General features: G+C 36.5%; 1 protein-coding gene across 5 annotated transcripts; it reads right to left on the bottom strand.

Moving 5' to 3' along the window:
* Positions 1-1258: 1258 nt before the first annotated feature.
* erc1a (ELKS/RAB6-interacting/CAST family member 1a) lies at positions 1259-24008 on the bottom strand. Of its 5 annotated transcripts, none has more exons than XM_083560850.1 (20): positions 23771-24007; positions 22698-22793; positions 21906-22605; positions 17147-17524; positions 16690-16764; positions 16043-16198; positions 14961-15128; positions 14724-14891; positions 14496-14633; positions 14154-14294; positions 13123-13263; positions 12753-12946; positions 12453-12464; positions 12090-12177; positions 11815-11946; positions 10757-10917; positions 7113-7260; positions 6212-6313; positions 3580-3748; positions 1259-2548 (listed from the first exon to the last, which is right to left on the bottom strand). In XM_083560850.1, the coding sequence occupies exons 3-19, from the start codon at positions 22590-22592 to the stop codon at positions 3659-3661; spliced, it is 2979 nt and encodes a 992-aa protein (XP_083416976.1). In that variant the 5' UTR covers positions 22593-22605; positions 22698-22793; positions 23771-24007; the 3' UTR covers positions 1259-2548; positions 3580-3658. The 5 variants fall into 5 exon arrangements, with proteins under 5 accessions (XP_083416976.1, XP_083416978.1, XP_083416977.1 ...); XM_083560852.1 differs by adding an exon at positions 5565-5623 and having other exon boundaries at positions 21906-22793; positions 23771-24006; XM_083560851.1 differs by having other exon boundaries at positions 6212-6307; positions 21906-22793; positions 23771-24008.
* Between the last annotated feature and the right edge of the window lie 221 nt (positions 24009-24229).

Genomic DNA, 24229 nt, shown 5'->3' with positions numbered 1-24229 from the left:
GACATTTAATGCTATTCACATTCAAAATAAATTGTTTAGAATTGTGTTTATGTATTTTAAACTTTAAATGTAAGACATAAATTGTGTTTAGTCTAGCAGCAGTACATATGTGTGGAGTGGGGCACATGCATTAGTACCATGTCTTCACTTTGTATATTATAAGTAAATGAACACTCAACACTCTTAGTCTTAGGTCTAGCTCACTCTGTAGTGAAAAATAAACTAACTAACTGATGAATTAAGACACACATACTAATGAAAAGTTTTTTCATTTTAAGTAAAATGTGTAAACAATATTTTACCATTATAATAATCGAGGACAGTTTTTAAATATACATAGAAAATAGTGACATCAGTGCTTCATGGTATGTGTATGGGCCAAGGATTCTGTTTTACAGAAAATGAAAAATATGTAAAAACTAATTTACAGAGCAACAATTAATATCATTTAATTAATTGTATCCATAAAAGTTCAAATTTTTGTTCCTTAAACTATGGTTGGGCCATTATTTATTTATTTATTTTTACCTCCAACACCAACATTTACTCGAAAAAAATCTTTTTTTTTCTTATACACTGTACAATCCTAGCTTATTATTTTCTATTAGCTTCTTATTTTATTATTATTTTCTATTATTCCTAAAATCTCTTAAATGTTTTAAATTATTGGTATATATTATGTGTAATTTAATTCAGTATATTGTTCAGTTGTAAGAAATCACGGTAAGTTTTCACAATATAAAACATGTTCATGTTTTCTTTACACTATTAACCTGTATGTTATTGTGAACATGAAAGAAAAACAAATGAGCTAGACTAGAGATGGGGTTTGGCCTCTTAATATGTGTAGGCAGAGAATTTGATAAACTCTGGCAAATTATCTTGAGCTCATAACTAAATGCTGAACGTGTAACAATTCATAGCCTGTGTATGTGTGATTATCCATACAAACACAGATGCTGCATCCAGTAGATTGTCAAACCTAGTAATTTAATTTATAAGGACTTTAGTCTATATAAAATGACTGGAATTAGCCCCTTTTCTTTTGTTACTTGTTTGAACATGTACCGTAATCTAATTTTGAGGTTGGTCCATTTTTGAGAGCTGTGACTAATGGTGAATCTTAATGTGGATAGTAGCTGCCAAGCAGCTGTTTGTACTTAGTGCAAATGGACAGTACATTAAATAAGTTGTCAATGTAATTAACTGTTTCTGAAGCACATTTATAAAAAAAAAAAAAACCCACAGAGATTAAAAACACTGATAATACATATTTATATGCATACACATTTATACAAATTCAGAATGCTCATACCCGTCTTTTCATCTTTTATCATCTCTTTTGTAATTTGCCTTTTTTTTTTTTTTTTTTTTAAGAGAACTATCTTTTTTTTAATACACAAAGACAATAGGCCACAAATGCAACTTAAAAAAATTACTGCAAGAGAAAGACTGAATGACATTGCCGTTCAGGAGAGAACATAAAACCAGCAATGTGCTCTCCTAAATCAGATCTCTAGATGTGGCAGGATGAATTCAGGAGCCTACTTTCCTGTAATAATTGCTACAGTGGACCTCTGTGCTTCTTCTGCCTATACAGGGAAATAGTAACACTTAAATTGAAAGCCCACAGCCACCTCACAAGAGTTGTATGACTGTCATGAACACTACAAAAACACATCGTACATTATATGTCTATTGATTTTAGCAGCTGTTATGTCGGATTTAAGTGACATGTACAGTACCTGATTTTGTACCACTGACAGAGTGTCATACGTGGTGAGATGATATTTTTCGTTCAACACTTTTATGATGCTTATGTCCTAAAGTTCTTTTCAAAAAGAAGCGTACAACCAGTAAAGAAAGTGCAAGAAGGTAGCTACCTAAACGGCAACAAGTTAACGCAAGTCTCACAAGTCTAACGGCAGATGCAGCTGTCAAATTGGCATTATATTTTATATACGTTTGGCATTCAGGTTACTTTTTAAATGTTTACATAGCACCACCCATCACATTGCAGGGCATTCTAAATCTGTAATCAACCAGGACAATGTAACAGTAATCAGAAGTAGAAAATGAAATAAATGCATTCACAACACAGCTAACACTGCTGAATTTGACAACTGCACCTGTATTTAAGCCCCAGTGAGGATCTTTTGGTATTTTTTTCTTTTACTTCTTTTTTTTTTCTGTGGACTTGCTGTCAGGTGCTCATTCCGAACGTAAAACGTAACCATTATTTATCCAGTATATACAGGAAAATTTACTGATTATACACAGTTTGGAGACCTACAGACCAAAAACTCCTGAATGGGGCTTTTAAGACAAGGAGATGACTATTTTAGGCTTGTTGTGCTCTGTAGATCAGAGGATAACGGCTGAGAGGAGAGGACAGAAGAGGAGAGGAGGGCAGAGATGAATCCCGGAAAGAGGAGCGTTAGATCACAGCTGGCGGTTCCTGGAATTAAAGGTCCATTTACTGTTGTTCTTAAAGAAGACCAGGTCACAGTCCCAGCTTCAGTCTGACTCTCACCAACCCAGGCTCCAACTAATCAAGACCAAGAAAGAAATAAACAGAGAAATCCATGTTCATTGCAAATTTTTATAAAACATCATAATTAACAGCAATATCTTTATCCAGCAGAACTGGTCAATCCAAAAATTTAATTCTTAAATTCTAAATCAACTTGGTGTTTGGAGCAGGCGTTTAGTTGTTTACCATGTTTATATAGCTAATATAACTAGGTTTGCTTGTTCGTCGGGTGTCTGCTAAATGCCGCAAATGTAAATGTAAATGTAAAATTTTTTTCTGTCCTGTGTGCTTATATTTCATAAACATAAACTTGTGATTCTTGCCCTAATGGAATCTATTAGCACTTGTTGCAACTCACATTTTTGTCCACTAGGTCTAATAAGAAAAGCTGCAATTTGTGCTACAACCCTGAAAGGTGAGCAGTCAATCGACAGCTTATACTTGTCAAATACAAAATTTTTTCACAATTACCCTAACCCTTTCCTGTTTTCAGTGGTGATGGACAGGTTGACGGAGGAGGTCAGACAGGAGTCTCCATCGACTATGATGTTTGCAGATGATATTGTGATTTGTGGTGAGAGTAGGGAGCAGGTTGAGAAGAGCCTGGAGAGGGGGAGGTACACGCCGAAGAGAAGGGGAATGAAAGTCAGTAGAATTAAGACAGAGTACATGTTTGTATGTGAAATGTGAAAGGAAATGTTTATCGGACTGTGGTAAGACCTGCTATATTGTATGGTTTAGAGATAGTGGCATTGACTAAAAGACTGGAGGTTGCGCTGGAGGTAGAGCTGAGCTGAAGATCCTAAGATTTTTATTGGGAGTGACGATGATGGACAGGACAAAGTGAGAGAGGCCCGATTGAGATGGTTTGGACATGTACAGAGGAGGGACATGGGGTATATCAGTAAAAGAATACTGAGGATGGAGCCTCCAGGAAGGAGGAAAAGAGGAAGGCCAAGGAGAAGGTTTATGGATGTGATGAGGGAAGACATGCAGGTATTTGGTTTGAGCAGCCAAAAGAAGAAGAAGATCTGCAGGATGATTACCAGTAATTGTTGGTATACAGGCCCTGTCTGAGTACGAGGAGATTTGGTCAGGATTGATTTGTACAGAAACAGGGATGGGTTATGGGGTGGCTCCTCTCTGGCTGTACGGTGTAGTCATGTGTCTAGTTGTAGAGCTCCTGGTCACTGCAGCCCTCCGCCCAGCTTTAATCTACACACATAAGAAACTATTAATCACACACACAAGACAATCATAGAGAGCAGATGGCCTCTAGCTAAACATTCAAATCTTTTAGGGTTCTCATGCACTGAGAGCATTTTGTACTTCATTTGGAAAAAAGATTGTGTCAGATCCAGAGAGTGCTCACTAAAGGTAACTCAACATACTCATTAAAGACAGGACAAGTTTACATGCATCTTAACACAGAAACCCATGCTTATATAGAGTGCAAACATGACACAACATCTCTGACACCAAGTACTAACAAGGAAATAATTTTTGCCAATATGGCAATTACCATGTTTATATATTTCAAGTACAATTTACATATTCTTGTTATTTTAAAGCGAACCATTTCTATAATGTTTGCAAGCAAAATGCAAAATTTTCTTATTCTATCAACACATTTCCTTTCTGTATAGCCACTTTCAGAGTTTATCACCAGTTTCTCTTTAATCCGAGTCTCAAAAAAGGTTTAGTTTGTCTAAATAAATAAAAATGAAATAATAAACAATGAAAATTAAAGAAATCTAAATATAATACAATAGAAATAAAAAAAAAAAAGAGAGACAAATAATTTAAATGATACAATTAATTAAATGTTTAACTTTGTAGATTTAAATAATCAAAATAAGATAATCATTTATTATTTATTATTAATTAGTAAATATATTAGTATATATTATACCAATCTTATATTATAGCTATATTATTCATAAACCTTATACCATTGTGCTGCTGAATTCATTATTCTAAATTCTCCCGGTGTTACAGAATTTTCCTATGACCACAGTTCTGACAGAAGTTTTAGCTGAAATTTAAATCATAGGTTTGATATTTATGCAGGCTACTGTCTGTCATAAGTTATCATTTCTGTAATAACATCTCATGGGCAGGGACTTATGCAGCGCACAATGTACATAATCTAGGACTAATAGTAAACCATCATTATAAAGAAAAGAATGTAACTGCACCAGAGATGGGAAGCAATTAAGTACAAATAGTTTGTTACTGTACTTAAGTAGATTTTTCTGATCAGTACTTTACTTCCCGTTTTTTTTAGACTAACACAAGTTTAACCTGATTCTTAAAAAAAAATAATAATAATTTTAAGATAATCCCAAATCAGATGTCTAATGTTAGTTAAGGAACCCTTACAGCAAAGCGTACACCTTGATGTATTGTATCCATGAATATTTGACGTTTAACACAACCTATTGCCAAAGACAATGTTTCATTACCTGCACAAGTGTAAAAGCTTTATCTGCATGCCATACAGATATAGTGAGAGGTGCCTGAATTATGAAAGACACAGCTTCGCCACCATGAACAGGTTGCCACCATGTTCTTATCACTGTCTTTTTAAAAGGTTACATCAGAACTAATATAAACTGTGCCCTTAATTATCGAGGGTGAGACAAATTTGTTTGGATGTGGAGTGCAGGAAATGTAGAAAGACAGCAAGCGTGTGTTCCATGCGGATACAAAACAGCACAAAAAAATGACAGACAAGTCTAAACAACATAAAGGGCAATGAGATATACAGGCCACATTTTAGCAGCACAAAGAGGGAGCAAAATATTTATTTCAAAAAAACGAAATAGCCTTCGAGATGTAAACAGAATTTTTTTAGTTATGCCTTATCCTCCAGTAAAAGGCTGGCACAGATAATGGATTGAAATGTTATGAAGGTTAATATGTGTATTGCTGGATGTTCTTGCATGGTTTTAACAATAACAGCATGGCATGAGGGAAGAAAAGGGCTGCTGAGGTTGGCTTTTTAAAAAAACATCAAACAAGTGCTCACCCTTCTAAAACAAAAAATGGCTGCCAGAGCGACTACGCCCAAATGCCCTCCTCATCATCCTATTGGTTAAGATGGCAGGGGTTCAGCCAAGTGCAGCATGGAAAAGAAGATCCGGTTAGTGTGTGAACAGTTCCCGGTAGAAGTGACTGCCAAATAAAGACCCAGGTTCAGTTTGGAAAGTTTGCCATTTTTAGATACTTCACATTTAATGCATTATTAAAACCAAACCTGGATCTGAACTTAGCGACAACTTCTACCAATATGAATCAGAGAAACACCTGTAAGCTTGAGAAGTCATGATTTATTGACAGATGATTCTGCATCAGAGTTGGAATCAGTTCCATTTCATTTAATGAGGTAAACGGACTGAAAGGGAAACTGACACTCTTTTGAACATTGGTGTCTATTTCCAATTCAAATACTAAAAAACAAACCTCAAAAACAGGACCTGAATGGAAATAACCTCAGCTCTGATCAGGGGGGTCTGCTACTTTAAAATGGCTTGCTATGAATGGGATACTTTATGAACATTTTATATTCTTCCATATTAAAATGCTGAGATATTTAATAATAAAGGAAAAACAAGATGATGGCAATAGCAGAGAATGATTATTTTGAGCAGCTGTGTCTGGGCAGTGGCTTTTGACCTGATCAGGGGATTTTGGAGCTTTGTGGTTGGTCTGGTCAGGTGGCATTTTCAGATGGCCATCATCGTAGTTATCTGCCATGAGCTTCATCCGATTCTGTGTCTAGAAAAAAATGGAGGTGCAGGTGTGAGGGAAAAACAAGGAGGAGAAACGAGGAAAAGAAATGGAGAGAAAAAAACAAATCAAATTAAAAAAAGAGGAGCAGATATAACAAATAGACTAGTGTGAGTTATTGAAAACGAATGTAAAGCTCAGAATTCCATATGATACATAATGCAATATGTTTAGATTTTTAAAGTAACCAATTAAATGTTTGACAATAACACTGAAATCTCGAACCAATATGAACCAACTTTGTTTAAAAACAGTTAATTTGCCAATTATGATGACACTAAAAAGGACTATATTAAAAGCATCATAGTTATGGGGAAATCACCTTATTTACCCAGCTTGTTAAAATTAATTATTTAATTATTCTGTTACACACTGGTTAGTAATCGATTTAAAATTAAGGTTCAAGTATTACAATTATCAATTTTTAATTCAAGTATCGATAATGATGAATGATTACAGTTGTTGCCTTAAAATCAATGCATCAATTGAAATCTTCCAATCGTTACACCCTTATCACTTCATGGCTGAGATGACGAAATTACAAGAACGATCCTTGTGCAGCCAGAAGTTTTTTAAAAACACCCGAAGTCCAGCTGTATTATCTCTTTTTATCATTCAGCATTAAACAAAATGGTTTCTGGTGGCAACCAAACAAACAACTTGATCTTAAAAGCTTCGGCTCATCTCTCACACACACACACACACACACGCGCGCCGTGCACACACACACACACACACACACACACACACAACTGTCTCAGCCAGAGCCCCATGGCACAGTCTGTACCTGCTGTTTGAGCTGCTGCACCAGACGATCCTTCTCCCTTCGTAGCTGCGCCACTTCCTCATGTGTCTTTTTCTTTTTGGATGAGGACAGCTCCAGCAGGGCAATGTTAGCATCCTTCTCACTGATAGCAGCCAGCAGAGCCTCCTGTCTACAGGACACAGTTGCTGTCACTTTAAAAGTGTACAAGTTAAATGACACTTCAGTGAATTGCCTCTATAGCATGATTTTCCCCTACAACTCTCTCATTAGAAGCAGCAGTAACCTGAACTGCAGCACATTTGTCTGAGGTTTACACTGCAAGAAACCTATTTTTACAAAATTCATTTATATATAAAATTTATAGGCTGTTTATGCTCTATTTTCTAAACATAAGATGTCACATAGTTTCCCATGAGTTTTAGAAGAATGACTCATTTTCTGCTGCTGTTATCGCTACACAAACACCAAAATCTGAACAAAGAAACTCCCACAAAACACTAATATGTAACTTATGCCTTTTTAAAGTTAAATTCATCTTCTTTTTTGATACATAGTTGGCAATGCATGACTCAACACCCCAGCTAAATCATGTAAAAAGTCTCTTAGTCTCATATCATATCAGCCTTCCCACACTTAAGGACTCATTTTCAGGACTTTTCTTTCTTTTTGTTTTTTTACAATAACAGCTAATGCTCAATAAAGGTCACCATTAAATGACTCACTTTTATTATCCATTAATAATACAATGGCAAACAACCCCATGATGACTAAAACACACACACGTGTGCGCGCACACACACACACACACACACACACACACACACACACACAACCCAGTTCAAACCATTATTAATGAATTGAGCATGGGTTATAGAAGTATACAGACAGGTATACAGACTTAATAATGAACATACACATATCCTGAACAATTCTTTTTGACAATTTATATTTAAAGGCAAAAAACAATACAGTAGACAGCCACAGTTAAAATAACTTACCAAAAAACCTTTTTTATTTATTTTTTGGGTTTTTCTTTTTAGTTATGTTGTAACACTGTGATTCTGGTAGAGATAATTTTTTTCCAGTTTAACCTGTCATAAATTTCCTTCTACTCCTTAAATAACAAGCCAAATTTTTCATTGGCATTATGTAGTCCATCTCTGTATGTTGTATGTATTGTATGTAAGCTGCAGTATTTATTTTGTTATAACAAATGTGTTAAAATGTACATTGTATTATGTAACATTAACTACTTTTGTTAAATCAGTAATTAAAAAACATTCTTGCAATTCTCCATGCAAACCTACAATATTTATAGTCAGTGCTGTCATTTAACCTGTTTTTCACACTTATATGTAATGATATGTTTTCATCACAGACTCACAGCACTACCCTGGTGATGGGGTGCCATACGCTTTTTTAAAATACCTTATTTTGGCAACAGAGATCTCAACAGTAAATCAAACCAAGCCACCAATGAGTATACCAAAGAACCAAGTAGACTTTCCAGAATTGTTAAGAAAACAATTCAAACCCATAAACTCCAAGGCCATAAACATCCCAAAGCCAATCAAAAGTGCAGCCTCTCCATTATACAGAAATGTGACCTTAATTAAATCCAACTTGTAACATAAGCTTGAAATAATAGATGTTGAAATTTTAATGTCAGCTGAGGTAGAGTAAATACACTAATATACACAATCTCAGTGGTTTTGCATTTTTTCAGGATAAATGAAAATCCCTGTCTATCAACATGTAATAAAACAAGTCAGGAATGATCTGGATACCCAGACAGAAATAAAGAGCCATGTTTTTAGGTCTTAAACTTGTTTGCATAAGAGATAAATGCATTATGTAATGCATCGTGAATGTGGCTCCGGGATGACAAGTTGTTTGGTAAACTTCTCAGTTTATGATTTGGTCTGCTTACAACACATAAAAGCTTGACAAGCATGATGTGTGATTGAGTATGTGACATTACTACTTTGACAGTTATTGTTTTAAATATGGACCAGACCTCTAGAGAACCCCATGTTTTAAGATGTTTTAGGGTACTTTTATACTCAGAGTTCCACAAAATAAGCACTGGTCAGAATGATGTTTGTGTTAAAAAATAATCTTATATGAAACACACATTGTAACCATAACCTTTATAGTACTGGGTAACTTACAATTATAGCTTGTCTAGACTATATCTAGACTAGATATATTATTATCAGTAATAAAGACAAAATAAACATTAACTCTGGTTATGAGAACGTTTTTTGTTTTGGAGGCGGAATATCTCTATTTGAACTTTTGACTGTGAGTATGCAGTCTTCAAAAAAAAGCCAAGTTGTCAATTTAGTTACACTGCAGTGTTGGAATATTCGCACTGAAATATAAATAATTTCCTTATATTAGCCCCTTACAAAATACTTTATACCACATTTGACAATTTGCTCTTAAATGTTAAAGCACTGTTATTAAAAAAAAAGTCAGAAACAGCTTTAAAAAAAAAAAAAAAAAATCAAGAAGGCATGCAGTTCCCATAAGATTATATGTAAAGCATGGGCATAAATCACGGGGGGGGGGGGGGGGGGGGGGGGGGGTAGGGGGGGGGGGTTAGCTAACCCATAAAAAAAAACAACAACAATATATTGAAAAAAAATCGCACTCTCTATTGTGAAAAATATATGTATGTATCCCTGAATAATTCTGTAAGTGGTAAAAAAAATAAAAAAACCCAAAAAAAATGCATTTAGAAACAGTTGAGTTCCTCACAGTGGTTCCTCACCTACTCTCTGCACACACGAGTCAGGTGTGTGTCTGTGGCTCAATTAATGTTCAACTCCATTAACTAGGGTATTTTATTCACTTTAAATAAAGCGATTCTCTTTAATGTAGTTGATGCAGACTCATTCATAAATTAGTTGCGGCAAAAATGCTGATTAGCGATGTAATTTTCCATGAATCTGCTATATGAGCGATTAAAATATTACTTATCCAGTGAACGTTAGCTTGTTTACAATAGCTTGTAGCATGGTGCACTGTAACTAACACACCAAAACCGTTTCCCATGCAGTGTTTTATTTGGGACGATTGGTATAATGTTAATTTAACATTAACGGCCACAATTAGCATATTGTTTATCTGTGCATTTACTAAATGAGCACTGTGCTACGTCCCAACTGACCCCACTGTAGTTTTTTGTATAATCAGATTCTATTCAGTTCTTAAGTGTCTTAATAAATTTTAAATAACATTTTAAACCTTTTTTTAATTCCTTGTTTTTATTGTTGTGATTTTTTTTATGATGGTTTTACTTTCTTTATGTAAAGCACTTTGAATTACCATTGTGTATGAAATGTGCTACAGTATAAATAAACTTGCCTTGCAGTGTCATAGACTAGATAAAATGACGGAGAAAAGGAAAATGGACATACGATCATTTTTCAGTGCACCTAAACCATATCTTTATAAGTACAATTTGACTGTATTATTTGTGTCCCCTTCAAAAATTGCTCATGAGAAATTTTTATATTTAATGTCCCCCCCACTGTTAAATGAAATTTATGCCCATGATGTAAAGCATGTGCTGGAGGTTGGGAAGTGTTGATGCAGCCTAAAGGGCAACAAAACAAATTCACAAAGAACGCAGTGGATACAATATCTATGTGACTTACTTCATCTCGAGAACTTCCTCCAGATGTCTCCTCCTCTCAGCCCTCAGTGTAGTCAGATGGGCCTCCTTCTCAGCCAGAGATTGCTGAGTGGATGACATCTTGGCTTTCATGGACTCAAGTTCTTGCTTTACCTTCTCCATTGCCCCGAGCAGCTCCTCCATCTGTTTAACAGACAAAAAGATGGAAGAAAAAAACAGACAGCTCACTGTGGTGTTAATGTCATATATATATATATATATATATATATATATATATATATATATATATATATATATATATATATATATATATATATATATACTGAGTCCAGGTTAATTCAGGATAAAAACCTTATTCTAACTTAGTCTTACTCAGACTTTTAAATAATAATACAAAAAATTTATTTGTCTATTTTTATTTAGTTGTTCTGAGAAAGAAAGTTCGAAGATATATTAAAACAAGATGATTATACCATAAATAGGCAATACGGTATCTGAAGAACATCCATACCATGTAAACATCAGAGTATATTTTCAAAATATTACACTGATATGTCTTATTAAATCATTTGTTACTCCCAGAGTCACTGCAGTGTCCTTATGTAATGTACTGTACTATAATCCTATTACAGCTGTAAGCAAGTATACTGTGATCCAGAACTGTATGTGAAACTTACTGAGCAGTTTTCATAGTGTTCCACCTCTCTTTGAAAGCAAGTTTCTAAGTTCTAGAGACCTAGGAATCTGGGAAACATTTAAAAGATTCATCTATTTGAACATACCTTTTTAGTTGCATCCTCTCTATTTGGAGGAACAGTGACTAACTCTTTGGCTCTCCTGCACTTTCAAGCTCATCACACTATCATGCAACCCTTCGAAGAGCCTCATTTTCACTGCCTTTTCTAGTGACTTTATTCTTTCACTCACTACACTACAACAATGACCATAGTTATATAAAATTTTTACGAAAACTCAAAATATGTACAAAACATATTTTGTATATAGAACATATTTTGTATACATTTATGTAGTATATGTGGGATTTTAACATAACGGTCCTTCTATTTTTTTTTTTTATACCTGTTTCTCCTGGTGAGTCCGTGCCGCCTCCTCCTGTGCCAACACCATCTCTCTCTCTGCTGTCATCTGCACACTCTCCCTCAGTGCCTCTTCCAGCTCTTCAATGCGCTCTGCCTTCTGCCTCAAAGTCTCCTGGTATAAAAAAATACAGTTTCCAAAAGTGCAAAACCTATTACTGAACTCACAATAGCTCTCTTATTGGCTTTACTGTGTTTAGGGCCAAGCTGTTTTGGATTCGGTCGTTAAAATTGACGACTGTGTTTTCTTCTTCTCACCTGCTGTGGGCCATCATTGGCACTGCGGCCTTTGCCAGCCGGCTCCCTGTGTTTTCCAGGCAGTTTTTTGCCCAGCTCTTTCATTTGCCTGGAAGAGGATTGAGCAGGATAAGCATGATCATTACTATATGTAATGAATATCATCTTAAATACTCTCATTACTATATATCAAGGTTTGGAGATGCAACTCAATAAAATGTGTTCACAAAATTATTTATTTAATGCTGTGTTATAACAAATTCGGTGTGGTTGAGGATTAAAGGTTAAAAAAAATATGTACAAACACTTTTAGTTAGATGACTATCAGTGGCACGATCTGAGCATGAATGAAAGTTAAGATGCACATGTACTGTGCGTACTAACCTGGAAGCCACACTTCGTGCAGAAGTCCAGGTGACAAATTGAAAAGAAGGGAGACAAAAGCAAAAGTTTAAACACCACTCAGCAAGTGCAGAAACTGTTTTAAATTTAAGATAGAGAAAGGTGCTCTAGTAAAAAGAGCAACATCATTAAAATGAAACAGACGGACAGAAAATGATTTTAAATATAATAAATGCTTTTGCACTGCAGATAAAGCAAACAAAGACATGTTTTCACAGAGACACTGATCAGACTCTGACGAATTATCACTTTTAACATGAACGTCAACATGAGCTTCCTGACCTTTCAAGCTCATTGATTTTTCTGTCTTTGTCATTCTTCTCATTCTCCATCTGGCGTAGGATCTCTAGCAGTCGGTCGACTTCGGCCTGGGCCTTCCCAGACTCCTCTCTGTGCCTGACTACATCAGCTTCTAGTGAGGCAATTCGCTTAGAGAGCTCTGAGTTGGCCTGTGCCTCAACAGCTGCGTTCTGGGCCTGAATGGATAAGCCATATGTGAACAGTATGATTATTATAGATAATCTTACCATTGAACTCTGTCTATGCCATTATCCTCTCTAAATTCCACCATAACCAATTATATCACAATGCCAAATAGTAATAACATTCATTCCTCCCTCGCTAACATAATCTTTGTCTGAATCTCTCTTACCTTTTTAAGCTGGTTCTCCAGTTTTGAGCACTCTTCCCTCCTTTGCTCAAGGGCAATCTCCAGAGTTTTCAGTTTGGAGTCTTTTTTTAGCCCAGATGAGGCTAAGGACGATGCATGCTCTTTAAGGTCCAGCAAAGAATTCTGCCCAGACATTAATGAAATAGAGTGACATAAATTAAGCTTAATTCTAGGCTGAACTTTCTAAAAACTGCCAGCAGTTAACTGTTTCATTCGTGGAATTTTAATCTCAGCATGGTTTATATGCTGTGCATATGCTGAGACTGAAGGCAGTAAATTTACTGCACATTTATTCCATTTAAAAATTCCAAGATGTTTTTGGCGTTCGATTCAAGCATTTTCAGTCTTCACTGACAGCATAGTTTAGTTTATATTTGAAGTTCATAGTGAACCCTCTATTGAATGGTTAATGCGATGTGTTTGCATTTGTCCATTCGGTGAATAGTTGTGTCACACAAATTCCACTTCTTAGTGCACTCTGCGTTTCCCAATGAGCCGCACACTGCTTTCATTTTATGTTTTTGCTTACAAACACATGCTCATGTTTTAGTTATAGTTCTGTCTTCAATGCTGTCCTGTCATTTATTTGTTGCCTTACTGAGTTCCTCTGTTCTGTATTAAATCTTTCTTCTATTTATACCTGGTTCTGTCTGATATTTTCCATAAAACCTTATTTGTCTAATTATTTTTTTTTAATTTGAGTTCAGTATTCTGTGTTTAGTCATTTTGAATTTATTGTTGCTTGTTTGCTTTTTTATAGCATTCACTAGTGATATCCCTGCCATCTTGTCTCTTGACCCCTTCACAGTATTCCGACTATTCTGCTTTTGTTGTAATAAAGTTCACAATGATTTGACACACTTGCTTTCAGCATCCCCTTTCTGCTTTTTCCAGGTCCTTTAACAATTTACAGTAATGAAATTTGTTTTATTAATTTATTTTATTAACTTTCAAAAAGAAAGAGTACCATGTAGGCAAACTGGAGCCTAAAATTGGATCTTTAAAATACTCACTTCTCGGTCTGAAAGGTCTCCTTGCAGCAAGCTCACTTTCTCTTTAAGCTCTTTTAGCTCTTTCTTACTGCTGTCCAACTCCTCTGCCTTCTCCCGCTCCTCCCGATCTCGCTGTTCCTTCAGCCGCTCGATGATTCGTTCCTTTAATAATGAATAAATGGGTTTAGATTTGGAGTAACACTTTAAGTGACCTGCTTAGCATTAAACGTTTATTCATTCATTCATTCATTCTCTCCCGCTTATCCGTAAACGTTTATGTTACAGAAATCTTTTATGAACAATAATTTTAATTTCCTATGTATCAACTATACATGATTCTTTGGTTGCAACTCAGCCAGTCACCTTCTCAGCCAGCGAGTCCTCCAGGGTGCTGAGAACTGTATCTGTATTCGAAGTATCAGTCTGCAGAGATTTCACTCTTTCTCTCAAGCTGCTCATCTGTTTTTCTTTATCCCTCAGCTGCTCCTGCAGGTTCTCAATCTAGAAAATCATCATATAAATACTTTTATTCACATATAAATGAAAACAGCTTAGTCATTGCAGGAACAACATTAAAATGTCAATTCCAACCTTTTTCTGTAACACATTGATTTTTCGTTCTTTGACTTCCAGCATGTCTTTAAGATCATGTATCTCGCCATTTAGTGTGCTTTTCTCCTCAGACATGTCTTGGATCTGCTTGCTCTTTTTGTTCAGCAGCGTTTCCTTCTCCTCAAGACGCAACCTCAGGGCATCCACCTAAGAGATTATGTTAATCAGTCCAAAGTAAATCTTAAGGATAAATCGTTTGTGTTGGTTGTTTCCTACCTCTGTCTGTAAAATAGCAGCTCGCTGTTCTTTGGCAGTCAGGGACTCTTTGAGCACCTCAATATGCTGTTTGCTATCAGAGAACTGATTGGTAAGCGTCTCAAGTTTGGTCTGCAGGCCAAGGAGCTGGGTGTCCTTCCTAGAGAGGTCCTGCTTCACCTGGTCCATCTGATTCATAGAAGATCATTCAGTCAAAGTTACAAATAACAATATGTTTAAGACAAGATAATAAAGGAATAGAGGAAATTACAATATTTTTCCATTATTTGACACGTATTTTAAAAGATGCTGTTAGTAATGATGTAAGATTTAAAACAAACTCTATTTATAGACAAAAACCTTGACATTGCCAAGGAGCTTGTGTACCCTGTGAACCCCATGTTAATGAAAGCTTAATGGTGAACAAAATTGAGAAAGACATCAGCCCAAAAGCAATGCTAAAAGCCTTCCTTAGCAAGTACAAAAGTATACCCTGCAGGATTGGGATTACCGTGTCCCACCATGGAACAAAGTTTGTGAGTGGTGTCCTAGTAGTTCATAAAATAGCAACATAGAGAAATCGCATGAACTCTTCACCTGTAGGGTCAGGTGCAATGCCAGTCATGCAGCAGACATGTGATGAACATTTTAGATGAACTAGAATTATATATTAAAAAATGGAAATAACCTAGGATTGTGTGTGAGTTTGCATTACATTCACACACAGAAAAAGCAGCATGGTAAATTCCAAATCAGGAGTGGACTCTCTCCTACGTCAAAATTCTCTCTGGAAGCAGCCTTTAAGAAAGGTATGAGAATATTCACCAGAGCCAGACTGAGAGCCTCAGAGTTGGTATTTTTCTCAGTGGAGAAGAAGATTGCACAATTTTTTGAGAAAGAAACTATAATTGATGTCTGTCTGTATGTGTAAGGGAAGGTGCCTCCCTGACAACATAGTGCTACTGGGGCACTTCAGTGCTGTTGTTATAAGCTTTGGAGAACATTATAATTTATAGTATAAATATGCCAGTTTAATTAAAGAGGAAATGAAGCTTTTCAAGGATATACAACACAGCATGACTGTCACAATTGAGGAAAAATACCTTGTTCTTCATGAACTTAGTGTGGTTTCGGTAAACCTCCATCTGCTTCACCTCCTCTTGTCGCTCCTCGCAAGTGAGCATGTTACTAGAGCGTAGCATCATGACCTGGTCCTCCAGCTCCCTGAGCCCTCGCTCCAGAGAGCTGATCTGTGAGTCCTTTACATATGCAACACATGCATAAAAGACTAACAAAACCACACATCTGACATCGGGAACATGAATACAATGTTCTGTACTGTGTCCACTGCATTTAGGAGATTTATGTATGCTAAACTGTGTACATTAAACCAAACAATTGTGGAACTTAAAAACAAAAAAAAAAAAACAATTCAGGGTGTTTTGTCACGATCTCACCCACCCTGCTTCATCTCTTATTGGCAGAGCAGGGTAGGCATGGTTGTGAACAAAATAGAATACTTTAATAACTATTTGATTACTTATTTTTTCCAAATCTAAAACAATGATCCATCATCAGTCTCGTTAATGTCCAGTTCATTACTCACTTATACATGCTAATGAATTTTATTTGGTATCTATAAAGAATCTAATCGGTAAGGTATGTATTTATGAGAGTGAAGAATGTTAGGTTTGAATGAAAGAATTTGAAGGATTTAAGTAATTTTGCCCAAAGTGGACATATGCTCTACCTTCATCTCAATGACAGTTTGCAGAGCTTTGGTTTTTGTAGACTCTGGGGTCCCTTCAAGGCGCCGGTGCAGCTCCTGCAAATAAGAGGCACATGCCTGGCACTTTGTTCATACCATAGCCAGAAATAGAGCTTTCAGATGTGTCATCAAACCTTCAGGGGAAACTGCGCCTGAGCTATGAATTTGGCTTAACACTCTATCACTGTGCTAGAGTCTTGTGATTGGCACAGTACTATAAAAGCAAATAAGCTTCCCTGGAGATTTCCTGTTTCCCAAATGCACTTTAACCCCTTTAGATAAAAGGATGACCAATGTTTTGTAAGAAAAAACTTTTTTTTTTTTTTTTTTTGTACATTTCTCATTTCCTCTTTCAATTAGTTTTTCAGTATTTTTTATGCAAAAATTCTACATTGCATGAGCATAGGAACAAGCTAATATGAATTGCTGTGTTGCTCACTTCTCGCAAAGCCACCATCTCTTTATCCCGCTGCTCCAGCAGGTTCTCCAAGTGATGTGCATGCATCTCAGCGTCGGCTAGGCGGCACGTGAGCTCGTGGTCTTCCTCGCTGGACTTGCTTGATGGCCCTTTATTGTGCAACATCTCCAGGAGCTTCTTGACAGAGTCATCACGTGCAACCAGCGTCTGCCGCTGAGTCTCCAGCCGCAGCTCCATTTCTTGAATGGTGCGGCGGAGCAGGACAAGCTCACGAGCCTGCCTTTCTTGATCCTCACCCGGCTCAAGAGTGAGCGGCTCCCCAGGCGGCTGGAGCAGCTGGTTAAGATCACGTTGGATGCGCAGTTCAGCCTGAAGCGCCTGCACTGTGGTCTGGAGGTGCTGTCATGGATAAGACAGAAGGACAACGCTAGTAAATAAATCAATTTGTACTGTTCTCATTTCCCACTGGGCACTCCTCCTTCCCTTACCAGACATATAATTAATATGTGAAAGTAGTTATTACTTTCTGTCAATAATCTTTTTAAGTCTTACACTCTCCTAAAGTATTATGTAGTTTTACATTCAAAACAGTACCATTACAATAAAAAAAATCATTCCTGTTACTTCTATCTTCTCTGAAATTTTGTGATATTTGTATGTAAAAGATATACATGCCCATATTCGTGGCCCTATCAATCAAAAGACGAATTACAGGGATTTATAAAATGTATAATTTTAATTGCAAATGAAAGTAAATAAATATATATGGTATAACAATTGCCCATATAAAATCAGCTAAAAGGTAATTGTAAGGAAAAATGCTTGAGCTTGCCATAAATCACAGCTGCATATCTTTTACTTTCTCAAATAGATTGAATGCACTGAAAACCAGAGATTTATACCTCTCCAAACAGCAGACATTTACAGTGCATATTCACCTAGTCTCTTGAGATGGCCGCATACAAAATTAAACAATGGTTTATCTGTCGTAGACTTAATTCCCAAGATGGATGTGGCATATATTCTATTATATTGTATTGTTTGTCTATTTCATCACATTTAACATCTGGAAAAAAAAAAAAAAAGAATTTAAACTTGAACAAAGAATTAAAAAATAGCTGATGAATTCAGTGTGGAAGCCGGGCAAGTGTTATTGTGGTGGGCAGATGCAGGGTGTGTATGGTGTGGTTTAGTGAGGCAGAGAAGAGGGAGGATAGAGCCCCCATGTGGGCCATCTGAAAACCATGGATTATTTACCATACATAATGGAGAACAGTTCATTTTAAGGCAAGGATACTGAGAGCATGAAATTTTTAGGAAAAACAATATAAAGATAAACAATAATAAACCCTTCTTCCTGACTGTTACATGTGGGCAACAAAATCTTTACCTTTATTTATTCACCTGTCAGATTAGAGATTATCAAGTGCAGCAACAGAAAACCAGTTATTGCACAATTACTAAATCACACACACTTTCATTTACTGTATATTGAATGGTAAGGTTTAATTAAGCCAAAATAAGCATTTCGCTAAATAGCACATAGTACTAATTAGGGTTCACATATAATGTCTCTAAAAAATATCTGTGTAATTTTAACTGAAACTGAGCAGCAAGACAATGCCTATCCCACCAAATTACACAGCCATCATTAGCTTTCTGCATGATGCCCATTTGTATGTGGATGTGACAAGACAGCCATGTTGCTGCAAATCCCAGTTTAAGACTAATCACTAAAAACGAGAGGGCTCAGTGCACGGTGGCAGAGAGAAAAGAGCATAGAGCACAATATTACTGAGATTCATAAGGAGGACCAAAAAACTGCAAACAGTCATCTTCAATTATCACCCAAATAAAGATGGGTTCCCCTTTTAAGTCAGGTTCCTATAGACTAAAGCTATAAATGAACTATCTATCACTCAGTGGGACAGTAGGACATTAAATTAGCACCATGTAGTGTGTGAAGCAGGAGTAAATAGGCATGTCAGGACCAGTCCAGACCCTTATTCTCATTACACAAGGGAGGAAAGTTGTTTGTTTTTTGGAAGGTTGGGGAATAAATTCTCTCACTTTCACTCTATAGACGTTTTTTTTCTGTTTTTAGTATAATGTCAAACAATGAATATGAGGTTTTAAACAATAAGACATTCATATAAACAGTTGTCTGGAAGAATTGGCAATATGTTCAGTTTAAATTTCTAATAACAAAGCTCTTACAAAATAAAGTATCAGTGTCAAGTATAAACATGCCATGTGGAGATATTAAGAAAGGTGTTTAAAGGAAAACAGTTGCATCAACATTTCTGTACATTTGAAACATGTATATGTGTATATACTTGTATACTATAGTATGTCAATTTGTCTATTCTTTTATATATTTGCATTTATTTCTCTTTATTTTTTCTTGCTGCTGTAACAAACATTTCCCCACTGTGGGACGAATAAAGGTATATCTTATCTTATCTTATTTTTTAATTAAGCATAATTTCGGAAATAAGGAAAGGAACATTTGGGAAAACTGACCTAAAAATATATACAATTATTAATTTTATTGTGGTAATAATTTTATTTATCAATGTTTGCCATGTTCTAAAAAATCATCTTATAGAATTGAGACTGATGGATGTGACTCAGGATGTGTCACACAATTATGTGACTGGATGTGTGAAACCTTTTTCATTTAGGAATTTGTTCTGTGTTATCATGTTTTATTTAAACACACAGGCTAGGACAAGCAATGTCAATAATTTTATAGATTTTTGCATGTAACATTTAACTTGATCATTTAGCAATATCTCTGTTCCATTTTTATATTTATTTGTTAATGTAATCTTTTGTTATCAAAGAGTGAGTGTTTAAGCTTTGAAAATAATCATGCTTAAAATCATCTTTAGTTCTGTAAACAGCAGAATTGAGTATGTTTTGCGATCAAAGAAATGGCTGAAACTTGTCACCATCTCTTAATTATTTATTGCTGCTAAGCACTGTTGGACTTTTAGCCTAAATTGTTTATAGTACTCTCGAGTGGCCGAAGTCCTATAAGAATACAGTCCAAAGGTCAGTCAAAGCATTGGGTCAAATCCATGTACACCATTAGGAAATACCAAAGCTCTACAAAACAAAGATTGTCTAAAGTGTAAAATTTCACCAACGTAAGAGTTTTCAGCAACATTCACCAGCTGGCTTGTTGCTAAGCTACCCATGTTTTTAACTGTTGTTGTTATTATACTGTTATTTTAGTCTAAAACATAAATAATAGCCACTCAGGCCTGAAGTTAAAGTAGTTTTTTTTATGAGCTTCACGTTCTTTTACAGTGCAAACAAGCACACTTTCATTAAGGCATCCATGTTTTTTGTTGTTGTTTTTTTTACTTTGCACTTCGAACGCCTTTATCTGAAAGATGCAACTTACAATTTGCAAATTAACACTTACATGGCACCACGAATGCAGCATTATCTCTTACATATCATCTCACAGATCAGTTTTCAATGATTAGACTAATAATAATACATTTAATATTAACTAAGAATTATACTTAAACCGCTGAATTGAATTGTGGAACTTTGAATCCAATGTTTGTTGGTTCCACTATTTCCACATTGTATTTCTTGTTAGTAAAAAAGAAAGTTTTTCTTCTTTTTTATGAGCTGAGAAGTGAAATCTGACTGTTATTCCTTTATGTTTGGGCTTATTTTTTTCCTCAGAATTCACAGAAGTGCTTATCACTAAACATAAATCAGAAATATGTCAATATTTATTATGTTTCAGGGTGGTGGGGTTTTTTTTAGATCAAGATGAATGTCTTACTGAAAGAGTAGGGGTGGCAAATGTATACACTATTGTTACAAGCAATACAGTAAATCAAAATCAGTGATTAACCAGTTATTACTGCATTATCTTTACAGCAATATGGCGGTTTTATTAATGTCTACTTTAAGAAAATAAAAGCAGCAGCCATGCTGTAAATTGTGTGACTGGGATGACACCTTATAATTTTCTTTCTCATTGCATATCTGCTTACCATTGTTTTCTGGCTATCAAACTTGAATTTCTTCTAAATGCACCTCCATACATCCTTACATTGCCAATGCTAGAACTACAAACAGGAATGAATCAAAGAAAAAAAAGGTGGCTCTGTTATCTGTGTGTGGGATTTTGCTGGCATGGTTTTCTTTCTCACGTGCCCTTTACGGTTACGCTGCAAATTCTTGTGACTGATCACTTATATGTTATGATGAACATTCCTATCCTGATAGCAATAGTCTATTCAAAGATAACTCCACACCGTCTACGAAGTATGAGGGCTCACTGAATGGTTTGATTAGCAAAAAAACAATGTCAATCATATGCTATGTAATTCACAGCCATCAGATCTCAAGCCAATTGAACAGAAATCAGAGCATTAAGATATATAGAGAGGATTTTCCATTTATATTATTAAAATACCAACTGAGAGAAATTCTTTTAAAATAACATTGACACTTGTCAATCATTTTCAGGGCTGGATTTTCTTATTAAATAGTTTATATAGACATTTTATTAGTCTGGTTTTGAACAACAATTAAACAGCACAGCATATGAAAAAAATAATAATTAGTGTCTTGATATAACCTAACGCAAAGGCTCTTTTAACATAATGTCAAGAAGTATGCCAAAGGTATGCAATTAAATGATTTAGGGACATCAACCTTAATTGCATCAACTATCATTATAGTATCAAAATAAGTCCCAGAAACCCACCCTCACACACACACACACACACACACACATACGCCTCACCTGAGTCTCATCTTGAATGGCACGATATTGCTCCTTCCACACAGCTATTTTGGAGGCCTCATCCTTGCGGAGTGCCCTTTCCTTTTTAAGCTCAGGGCTCCAGAAGGTCTTGATGGAGCTCATGGATGAGCTGAGTTTGCTCTCTTTCACTTCCACCTCCTTCCTCATGAGCTCATTCTCCCTCAACACCTCCTTCAGCTGCGCTTGCAACTCCATAATGGTGTTGTCCCTGGCCTGGCGCAACGAATGTGGCACTGTGGAAGCTGTATGGAGCTCTCCTCCAAAGCTCATGGAGTCTGTGGACACAGTAGGTACCATGGCCATGTCAGGCGTGCTCCCAGTGACTGTTCCACGTACACCATATGGGATGCTCCCACCAAATCGTCCGGTTGCCATGCCACTTTTCGGGATGTCGGAGGAGGTGGCAAGAGCAACCTCGTTGTCGCTCATGTACATGGGACCAGATGTGGCATAAGCAGCGTTGAGTGACTGGATGTTCTCCATGGAAAGAGTTTTCCCCCCAGGGCCACCAGGCCCACCACCACTGCCCCCCATGCTGTTAGTGCGGCGGTGTCCCATTCGGGGTGAGCGTGGCAGCCGTGGAGATCGGCCTGAGTTACCCTGGCTGTTCCGATTCCCACTGTGGTTGCCATCCATTTTGCTCACAGAGCGAGAGCTGCCGTACATCCTGACAGACAGACTACAACCAGTAGACAAAGTGAAGATAGGACAAATATGTACCACACCCAAGCTGTTAACAAAGAATCATTCTTCTTTCATGTAAAGACGTACTCTTGCCTTCTTCTTTGTACAAGAACAGCAGATTTCCTTTCCTTCGTCTGGGAGAGGACTGTCTGTTCGAAGCTAATGTGGAACACCTACTGTGCCCTGCAGAAATAAAAAAGGTACAGCCTGGATATAAAAAAATGCCATGCCAAAGTATCACTGCCATGTGGGTCACTGGGTTGAAAAGCCCACACCTTTGTTCGAGCTGAATGTAGACAGATGGGCATTTAAACCTTTTTTTTTTAATAGATAATATTAAGGCCTAAGCTATGGCATTGATGTTTAAATACACACTTACTAGCAATAATATCACAATTACAATTTGCTAAATGTTTCAGCTCATCACGAAACATTGTATATTTTTAATTCTTTTTTTTTTTTTTTTTTTTTTTTGCAACATTTTAGGTCACCCCTCTCGAAATACATCTAGATTACCCACCACCAGGTGACGGCTATGCAATGAAGAAAAGGTGGGGTTGCGCCGTATTCGTGCTCCAAGTATTCACATATTAAAGCGTGCAATAAATCACAAATTTTACAATGTCGCGTTCAGATACAGATTTTTTTTTTTTTGCTGTCCGTTCAAACAGACATGCAAGTCACCAGTTCCATGTCGGATGCCATCATGCTTCTTATATATAGAATATATCTAGGCGTGAGCTCGAAAACTCGGATAGACGCGCGAGATGCGCAAACACGAGCGCGCGCTCTAACCTACACATTTTCCTAATTCCTTAAAGGGCTTTTTTATTTAATAGTGCACATTGTCCCAGCTCTCTACTATCACCTTTGTTTAATTATTCAGCTACAAGCATCCTCCCCATGCCCTTCTCCAGCCATCTACCATTGTACTAGTTTGATTGCTTATAAAAGGTTATTCACGCCTTAAAAAAAAAAAAAAACCCATTCTATCAATAAACGTGAATAATATTTAAGACAATTACATTATTGCCTAATAAAAAAAATTTTCGATTGATTTTCCGTACACAAAATAACCATGGACATTCATTTCATTTATCGCAATGTATCCGAACACAGACATAATAGCAAAATCAATTTCTTTGCAAAAATCAAATTACCATCTGTTGTTTTAATCCATGGGTTGAAATCCACGCTCTGCAGCCTGCAGCGTTCAAACAGCGCCCTGATAGGAGGAGACGCCTATTTCTCTTGTATTGCTTGATTTTGTTTTAATTATTATTTTTCTTTACATGCAGACATTAGCAGCATCCTTTCCCATCAGGGATGGAAGGAGCTCGGTGACGTAACGCCTACGCTGCGCGCTCGCGACGTCCGGCTGCCTCATCTGAGTGGGCCGGGCTTACGTCATATATTATCAATTCCACGCAGGGGACCACGGAGTGAGGAGCCGCCATTTTGTAGCGTGCGGATTACTACACGTATGCACTCACATACCGTCCACTGTATTAAAAACACCTGTCCAAGTGCACATGCATGCATGCACTTCTCTAATCAGGCAATCATGTGACAGCAGCATAATGCATACAATTAATCAGGCACTCGTTAAGGGATTTAAT

Source organism: Silurus aristotelis, assembly GCF_946808225.1.
Source record: "Silurus aristotelis genome assembly, chromosome: 14".
In the NCBI taxonomy this organism is placed as follows: domain Eukaryota; kingdom Metazoa; phylum Chordata; class Actinopteri; order Siluriformes; family Siluridae; genus Silurus; species Silurus aristotelis.
This window is presented reverse-complemented; position numbering and strand designations above follow the sequence as displayed.

Excerpts from the sequence above, each read along its gene's own strand:
- erc1a (XM_083560850.1), bottom strand. The coding sequence starts at position 22,592 with ATGTACGGCAGCTCTCGCTCTGTGAGCAAAATGGATGGCAACCACAGT. Across the intron at positions 15,129-16,042 it reads CTAAGTTCATGAAGAACAAG|ATGGACCAGGTGAAGCAGGA; the intron begins GTATTTTTCCTC and ends TCTATGAATCAG. Across the intron at positions 11,947-12,089 it reads CCAATGATGGCCCACAGCAG|GAGACTTTGAGGCAGAAGGC; the intron begins GTGAGAAGAAGA and ends TTTTTATACCAG.